Source organism: Oncorhynchus gorbuscha, unplaced genomic scaffold (genome assembly GCF_021184085.1).
Source record: "Oncorhynchus gorbuscha isolate QuinsamMale2020 ecotype Even-year unplaced genomic scaffold, OgorEven_v1.0 Un_scaffold_7756, whole genome shotgun sequence".
Lineage (NCBI taxonomy): Eukaryota > Metazoa > Chordata > Actinopteri > Salmoniformes > Salmonidae > Oncorhynchus > Oncorhynchus gorbuscha.
Genome location: NW_025751082.1, coordinates 7,375 through 16,564, shown reverse-complemented (window position 1 = coordinate 16,564; position 9,190 = coordinate 7,375). Strand labels below are relative to the sequence as shown.

The window sequence follows — 9,190 nt, the reverse complement described above, 5'->3', positions numbered from 1 at the left end:
ACCTGTTGTATTCAGCATTTCACTGTGAGGTCTACTACACCTGTTGTATTCAGCATTTCACTGTAAGGTCTACTACACCTGTTGTATTCAGCATTTCACTGTAAGGTCTACTACACCTGTTGTATTCAGCATTTCACTGTAAGGTCTACTACACCTGTTGTATTCAGCATTTCACTGTGAGGTCTACTACACCTGTTGTATTCAGCATTTCACTGTGAGGTCTACTACTCCTGTTGTATTCAGCATTTCACTGTAAGGTCTACTACTGTTGTATTCAGCATTTCACTGTGAGGTCTACTACACCTGTTGTATTCAGCATTTCACTGTGAGGTCTACTACACCCTGTTGTATTCAGCATTTCACTGTGAGGTCTACTACACCTGTTGTATTCAGCATTTCACTGTGAGGTCTACTACACCTGTTGTATTCAGCATTTCACTGTGAGGTCTACTACCTATGTTGTATTCAGCATTTCACTGTGAGGTCTACTACACCTGTTGTATTCAGCATTTCACTGTGAGGTCTACTACACCTGTTGTATTCAGCATTTTCACTGAGGTCTACTACCCTGTTGTATTTCAGCATTTCACTGTGAGGTCTACTACACCTGTTGTATTCAGCATTTCACTGTGAGTCTACTACACCTGTTGTATTCAGCATTTCACTGTGAGGGTCTACTACACCTGTTTGTATTCAGGCATTTCACTGTGGGTCTACTACACCTGTTAATATTCAGCATTTCACTGTGGGTCTACTACACCTGTTGTATTCAGCATTTCACTGTGAGGTCTACTACACCTGTTGTATTCAGCATTTCACTGTGAGGTCTACTACCTGTTGTATTCAGCATTTCACTGTGAGGTCTACTACTGTTGTATTCAGCATTTCACTGTAAGGTCTACTACACCTGTTGTATTCGGCATTTTCACTGTAAAGGTCTACTACACCTGTTGTATTCAGCATTTCACTGTGAGGTCTACTCTCACCTGTTGTATTCAGCATTTTCTGTGAGGTCTTCCACCTGTTGTATTCAGCATTTCACTGTGAGGTCTACTACCTGTTGTATTCAGCATTTCACTGTGAGGTCTACTACACCTGTTGTATTCAGCATTTTCACTGTGAGGTCTACTACACCTGTTGTATTCAGCATTTCACTGTGAGGTCTACTACACCTGTTGTATTCAGCATTTCACTGTGAGGTCTACTACACCTGTTGTATTCCAGCATTTCACTGCTGAGGTCTACTACACCTGTTGTATTCAGCATTTCACTGCCATGAGGTCTACTACACCTGTTATATTCAGCATTTCACTGTGAGGTCTACTACACCTGTTGTATTCAGCATTTCACTGTAGGTCTACTACACCTGTTGTATTCAGCATTTCACTGTGAGTCTACTACACCTGTTGTATTCAGCATTTCACTGTGAGGTCTACTACACCTGTTGTATTCAGCATTTCACTGTAGGTCTACTACACCTGTTGTATTCAGCATTTCACTGTGAGGTCTACTACACCTGTTGTATTCAGCATTTCACTGTCAGGTCTACTACACCTGTTGTATTCAGCATTTCACTGTGAGGTCTACTACACCTGTTGTATTCAGCATTTCACTGTGAGGTCTACTACACCTGTTGTATTCAGCATTTCACTGTGAGGTCTACTTCACCTGTTGTATTCAGCATTTCACTGTGAGGTCTACTACCTGTTGTATTCAGCATTTCACTGTGAGGTCTACTACACCTGTTGTATTCAGCATTTCACTGTGAATTCTACTTCACCTGTTGTATTCAGCATTTCACTGTGAGGTCTACTACACCTGTTGTATTCAGCATTTCACTGTGAGGTCTACTACACCTGTTGTATTCAGCATTTCACTGTGAGGTCTACTACACCTGTTGTATTCAGCATTTCACTGTGAGGGTCTACTACACCTGTTGTATTCAGCATTTCACTGTGAGTCTACTACACCTGTTGTATTCAGCATTTCACTGTGAGGTCTACTACACCTGTTGTATTCAGCATTTTCACTGTGAGGGTCTACTACCCTGTTGTATTCAGCATTTCACTGTGAGGTCTACTACACCTGTTGTATTCAGCATTTCACTGTGAGGTCTACTACACCTGTTGTATTCAGCATTTCACTGTAAGGTCTACTACACCTGCTGTATTCAGCATTTCACTGTGAGTCTACTACACCTGTTGTATTCAGCATTTCACTGTGAGGTCTACTACACCTGTTGTATTCAGCATTTCACTGTGAGGTCTACTACACCTGTTGTATTCAGCATTTCACTGTGAGGTCTACTACACCTGTTGTATTCAGCATTTCACTGTGAGTCTACTACACCTGTTGTATTCAGCATTTCACTGTGAGTCTACTACACCTGTTGTATTCAGCATTTCACTGTGAGGTCTACTACACCTGTTGTATTCAGCATTTCACTGTGAGTCTACTACACCTGTTGTATTCAGCATTTCACTGTGAGGTCTACTACACCTGTTGTATTCAGCATTTCACTGTAGGTCTACTACACCTGTTGTATTCAGCATTTCACTGTGAGGTCTACTACACCTGTTGTATTCAGCATTTCACTGTGAGGTCTACTACACCTGTTGTATTCAGCATTTCACTGTGAGGTCTACTACACCTGTTGTATTCAGCATTTCACTGTGAGGTCTACTTCACCTGTTGTATTCAGCATTTCACTGTGAGGTCTACTACACCTGTTGTATTCAGCATTTCACTGTGAGGTCTACTACACCTGTTGTATTCAGCATTTCACTGTGAGTCTACTTCACCTGTTGTATTCAGCATTTCACTGTGAGGTCTACTACACCTGTTGTATTCAGCATTTCACTGTGAGGGTCTACTACCCTGTTGTATTCAGCATTTCACTGTGAGGTCTACTACACCTGTTGTATTCAGCATTTCACTGTGGGTCTACTACACCTGTTGTATTCAGCATTTCACTGTAGTCTACTACACCTGTTGTATTCAGCATTTCACTGTGAGGTCTACTACACCTGTTGTATTCAGCATTTCACTGTAGGTCTACTACACCTGTTGTATTCAGCATTTCACTGTGAGGTCTACTACACCTGTTGTATTCAGCATTTCACTGTGAGGTCTACTACCCTGTTGTATTCAGCATTTTCACTGTGAGGTCTACTACACTGTTGTATTCAGCATTTCACTGTGAGGTCTACTACACCTGTTGTATTCAGCATTTCACTGTAGTCTACTACACCTGTTGTATTCAGCATTTCACTGTGAGTCTACTACACCTGTTGTATTCAGCATTTCACTGTGAGGTCTACTACACCTGTTGTATTCAGCATTTCACTGTGAGGTCTACTACACCTGTTGTATTCAGCATTTCACTGTGAGGTCTACTACACCTGTTGTATTCAGCATTTCACTGTAAGGTCTACTACACCTGTTGTATTCAGCATTTCACTGTCAGGTCTACTACACCTGTTGTATTCAGCATTTCACTGTGAGGTCTACTGCACCTGTTGTATTCAGCATTTCACTGTGAGGTCTACTACACCTGTTGTATTCATAATTTCACTGTGAGGTCTACTACACCTGTTGTATTCAGCATTTCACTGTGAGGTCTACTACACCTGTTTATGTGACAAATAACATTGGATTTGATTTACAATTTAAAGTGTAAATATATATTTTGTGTAAATCCAAGAGTCCATTCTTGAGTTTAACCATGATAAAGTGCAATGCAACGCTGATGTGTGTGTGTGTGTGTGTGTGTGTGTGTGTGTGTGTGTGTGTGTGTGTGTGTGTGTGTGTGTGTGTGTGTGTGTGTGTGTGTGTGTGTGTGTGTGTGTGTGTGTGTGTGTGTGTGTGTGTGTGTGTGTGTGTGTGTGTGTGTGTTGCAGGTCAGTTCATCAGTAGATGTGTCTCAGAGTGTTGAGGAGGACCCTTTAGTGGACGGACCGCTGATCTCCCATGATGCCCTGCAGTCTGCTATCAGGAGAGAATTCACGACTCTCCCCACACACTGTCCTGCTGTCCTGCTGTTGCTGCTGCAGGTATGTAGTAGTGTAGTGTACACACACACACACACACACACACACACCCCTGTTGTAGTGTACAGACACACACACCCCTGTTGTAGTGTACAGACACACACATCCCTGTTGTAGTGTACAGACACACACATCCCTGTTGTAGTGTACAGACACACATCCCTGTTGTAGTGTAAAGACACACACACACCCCTGTTGTAGTGTACAGACACACACATCCCTGTTGTAGTGTACAGACACACACATCCCTGTTGTAGTGTACAGACACACACATCCCTGTTGTAGTGTACAGACACACACATCCCTGTTGTAGTGTACAGACACACACATCCCTGTTGTAGTGTACAGACACACATCCCTGTTGTAGTGTAAAGACACACATCCCTGTTGTAGTGTACAGACACACATCCCTGTTGTAGTGTACAGACACACACACATCCCTGTTGTAGTGTAAAGACACACACACATCCCTGTTGTAGTGTACAGACACACACATCCCTGTTGTAGTGTAAAGACACACACATCCCTGTTGTAGTGTAGACACACACACATCCCTGTTGTAGTGTAAAGACACACACACATCCCTGTTGTAGTGTACAGACACACACACATCCCTGTTGTAGTGTACAGACACACACATCCCTGTTGTAGTGTACAGACACACATCCCTGTTGTAGTGTAAAGACACACACATCCCTGTTGTAGTGTAAAGACACACACATCCCTGTTGTAGTGTAAAGACACACACACATCCCTGTTGTAGTGTACAGACACACACACATCCCTGTTGTAGTGTACAGACACACACACATCCCTGTTGTAGTGTACAGACACACACAGGTGTTCTCTCTGTGTCCCCAGGTGGTGTCTCTGTCTGACAGGTGTTCTCTCTGTGTCCCCAGGTGGTGTGTGTGTCTCTGTCTGACAGGTGTTCTCTCTGTGTCCCCAGGTGGTGTCTCTGTCTCTGTCTGACAGGTGTTCTCTCTGTGTCCCCAGGTGGTGTCTCTGTCTGACAGGTGTTCTCTCTGTGTCCCCAGGTGGTGTGTGTGTCTCTGTCTGACAGGTGTTCTCTCTGTGTCCCCAGGTGGTGTCTCTGTCTGACAGGTGTTCTCTCTGTGTCCCCAGGTGGTGTATGTGTCTCTGAGTGTGTGTGTTGCCATAGTGTGTGTGTTGGAGGTTGGCCGGGAGGAGTGTGTCCGTGTGTTGGGTAATGTTCGGGGGCAGAGTGTGGTGGTGATTGGGAAGGTGTTTGTGTGGCTGTGTGTGTTGTTGTTTGGTGTGTGTGTTCAGCATCACCACAGCCGAGTGAGGAGCAGAGGATACCTGCGTTTCTACAGAGACAACCGCACCCTGAAACACCTGCCCTTCCTCATCCACTCTGCAGGTACACCTGCATCTCAGTGCAATAGGCATCACTACAGTCCTCGGTTCGAATCAGGCTGTATCACATCCGACCGTGGTAAGGAGTCCCATAGGGCAGAGCACAATTGGCCCATCGTCGTCCGGGTTTGGCCGGAGGAAGGCCGTCGTTGGCGGGGGAAGGACGTCGTTGTCTGGGTTTGGCCGGGGGGCCGTCGTCGTCCGGGTTTGGCCGGGGGAAGGCCGTCGTTGGCGGGGGGAAGGCCGTCGTGCGTCCCGGGTTTGGCCGGGGGAAGGCCGTCGTTGGCCGGGGGAAGGCCGTCGTCGTCCGGGTTTGGCCGGGCGTCGTTGTCCGGGGAAGGCCGTCGTTGTCTGGGTTTGGCCGGGGGAAGGCCGTCGTTGTCTGGGTTTGGCCGGGGGGCCGTCGTTGCCCGGGGGGAAGGCCGTCGTTGTCTGGGTTTTGGCCGGGGGGGAGGCCGTCGTTGTCTGGGTTTGGCCGGGGGGGAGGCCGTCGTTGCCCGGGGGGGGAAGGCCGTCGTTGTCAATAAGAATCAGTTCTTAAATGACTAGTTAAATAATTTGTGTGTGTGTGTGTGTGTGTGTGTGTGTGTGTGTGTGTGTGTGTGTGTGTGTGTGTGTGTGTGTGTGTGTGTGTGTGTGTGTGTGTGTGTGTGTGTGTGTGTGTGTGTGTGTGTGTGTGTGTGTGTGTGTGTGTGTGTGTGTGTGTAGGGAACACGGCGGTGTTGGTGGTCATGTCAGCTGGTCTGCCAGAGGTGGATCATCTTCCTGTTTATCTGCTGCTAGGGATTCTGGGACTGGAGCTCCTGGTCTCTCTGCCTTGTCTGATCATCTACACAGGTACCCACCTCCCCTCCCCCAGCCTGTCTATTGAGTGATCTACATCACAGGTACCCCTCTCCCCCTCCCCCTCCCCCAGCCTGTCTATAGAGTGATCTACATCACAGGTACCCCTCTCCCCTCCCCAGCCTGTCTATAGAGTGATCTACATCACAGGTACCCCCTCCCCCAGCCTGTCTATAGAGTGATCTGCATCACAGGTACCCCTCTCCCCTCCCCCAGCCTGTCTATAGAGTGATCTACATCACAGGTACCCCCTCCCCTCCCCAGCCTGTCTATAGAGTGATCTACATCACAGGTACCCCTCTCCTCCTCTCCCCTCCCCTCCCCCAGCCTGTCTATAGAGTGATCTACATCACAGGTACCCCTCTCCCCTCCCCTCCCCAGCCTGTCTATTGAGTGATCTACATCACAGGTACCCCCTCCCTCCCTCTCCCCCTCCCCTCCCCAGCCTGTCTATAGAGTGATCTACATCACAGGTACCCCCTCCCCCCCCTCCCCAGCCTGTCTATAGAGTGATCTACATCACAGGTACCCCTCTCCCCTCCCCAGCCTGTCTATAGAGTGATCTACATCACAGGTACCCCCTCCCCTCCCCTCCCCCAGCCTGTCTATAGAGTGATCTACATCACAGGTACCACCCTCCCCTCCCTCCCCAGCCTGTCTATAGAGTGATCTACATCACAGGTACCCCGCTCCCCTCCCCAGCCTGTCTATAGAGTGATCTACATCACAGGTACCCCTCTCCCCTCCCCAGCCTGTCTATAGAGTGATCTACATCACAGGTACCCCCTCCCCTCCCTCCCCCAGCCTGTCTATAGAGTGATCTACATCACAGGTACCACCCTCCCCCTCCCCTCCCCCAGCCTGTCTATAGAGTGATCTACATCACAGGTACCCCCCTCCCTCTCCCCCAGCCTGTCTATAGGTGATCTACATCACAGGTACCCCTCTCCCCCTCCCCTCCTCCCCAGCCTGTCTATAGAGTGATCTACATCACAGGTACCCCTCTCCCCCTCCCCTCCCCTCCCCCAGCCTGTCTATAGAGTGATCTACATCACAGGTACCCCCTCCCCCCCCCCCAGCCTGTCTATAGAGTGATCTACATCACAGGTACCCCTCTCCCCCCCTCCCCCTCCCCAGCCTGTCTATAGAGTGATCTACATCACAGGTACCCCCCTCCCCCAGCCTGTCTATAGGTGATCTACATCACAGGTGCTCCTCTCCCCTCCCCCAGCCTGTCTATAGAGTGATCTACATCACAGGTACCCCTCTCCCCCTCCCCCCCCTCCCCAGCCTGTCTATAGAGTGATCTACATCACAGGTACCCCTCTCCCCTCCCCTCCCCAGCCTGTCTATAGAGTGATCTACATCACAGGTACCCCCTCCCTCTCCCCAGCCTGTCTATAGAGTGATCTACATCACAGGTACCCCTCTCCCCCTCCCCCAGCCTGTCTATAAGTGATCTACATCACAGGTACCCCCTCCCCCTCCCTCCCCCAGCCTGTCTATAGAGTGATCTACATCACAGGTACCCCCTCCCCCTCCCTCCCCAGCCTGTCTATAGAGTGATCTACATCACAGGTACCCCCCTCCCCTCTCCCCCAGCCTGTCTATAGAGTGATCTACATCACAGGTACCCCTCTCCCCTCCCTCCCCCTCCCCCAGCCTGTCTATAGGTGATCTACATCACAGGTACCCCTCTCCCCTCCCCTCCCCCAGCCTGTCTATAGAGTGATCTACATCACAGGTACCCCCTCCCCCAGCCTGTCTATAGAGTGATCTGCATCACAAGTGCCCCTCTCCCCTCCTCCCCCAGCCTGTCTATAGAGTGATCTACATCACAGGTACCCCCCCCCCCTCCCCCAGCCTGTCTATAGAGTGATCTACATCACAGGTAACCCTCTCCCCCTCCCCTCCCCTCCCCCAGCCTGTCTATAGAGTGATCTACATCACAGGTACCCCTCTCCCCCTCCCCCAGCCTGTCTATAGAGTGATCTACATCACAGGTGCCCCTCTCCCCCTCCCCTCCCCCAGCCTGTCTATAGAGTGATCTACATCACAGGTACCCCTCTCCCCCTCCCCCAGCCTGTCTATAGAGTGATCTACATCACAGGTACCCCTCTCCCCCTCCCCCAGCCTGTCTATAGAGTGATCTACATCACAGGTACTCCCCTCCCCTCCCCAGCCTGTCTATAGAGTGATCTACATCACAGGTACCCCCTCCCCTCCCCCAGCCTGTCTATAGAGTGATCTACATCACAGGTAACCCTCTCCCCCTCCTCCCCTCCCCAGCCTGTCTATAGAGTGATCTACATCACAGGTACCCCTCTCCCCCTCCCCAGCCTGTCTATAGAGTGATCTACATCACAGGTGCCCCTCTCCCCCTCCCCTCCCCAGCCTGTCTATAGGTGATCTACATCACAGGTACCCCTCTCCCCCTCCCCAGCCTGTCTATAGAGTGATCTACATCACAGGTACCCCTCTCCCCTCCCCCAGCCTGTCTATAGAGTGATCTACATCACAGGTACTCCCCCTCCCCCTCCCCCAGCCTGTCTATAGAGTGATCTACATCACAGGTACTCCCCTCCCCCTCCCCCAGCCTGTCTATAGAGTGATCTACATCACAGGTACCCCCCTCCCCCTCCCCCAGCCTGTCTATAGAGTGATCTACATCACAGGTACCCCTCTCCCCTCCCCTCCCCCAGCCTGTGTCTAATCTGCATCACAACGGCCTGTCTAATGTCAGAGAGGGGTACCTGTCCTGCTCTATTCAGACACAATAGAATAACAATCCCCTATTCAGCCCTCTCTCTCTTTCTCTCAATTCAATTCAATTCAATTCAAGGGCTGTATTGGGAAACGTATGTTAACATCGCCAAAGCAAGTGAACTAGACTATAAACAAAAATGAAATGAACATTA

At 49.5% G+C, this 9,190-nt stretch overlaps 1 protein-coding gene across 1 annotated transcript; it reads left to right on the top strand.

Annotated features, from left to right (window-relative positions):
- Positions 1 to 3,899: 3,899 nt before the first annotated feature.
- LOC124029804 (transmembrane protein 192-like) lies at positions 3,900 to 8,985 on the top strand (the record flags this gene model as incomplete). Its single annotated transcript, XM_046341384.1, has 4 exons — positions 3,900 to 4,052; positions 5,175 to 5,433; positions 6,138 to 6,266; positions 8,975 to 8,985. Coding segments are annotated over 4 exons (552 nt in total), but the record flags the coding sequence as incomplete, so codon positions are not given.
- Positions 8,986 to 9,190: the final 205 nt, after the last annotated feature.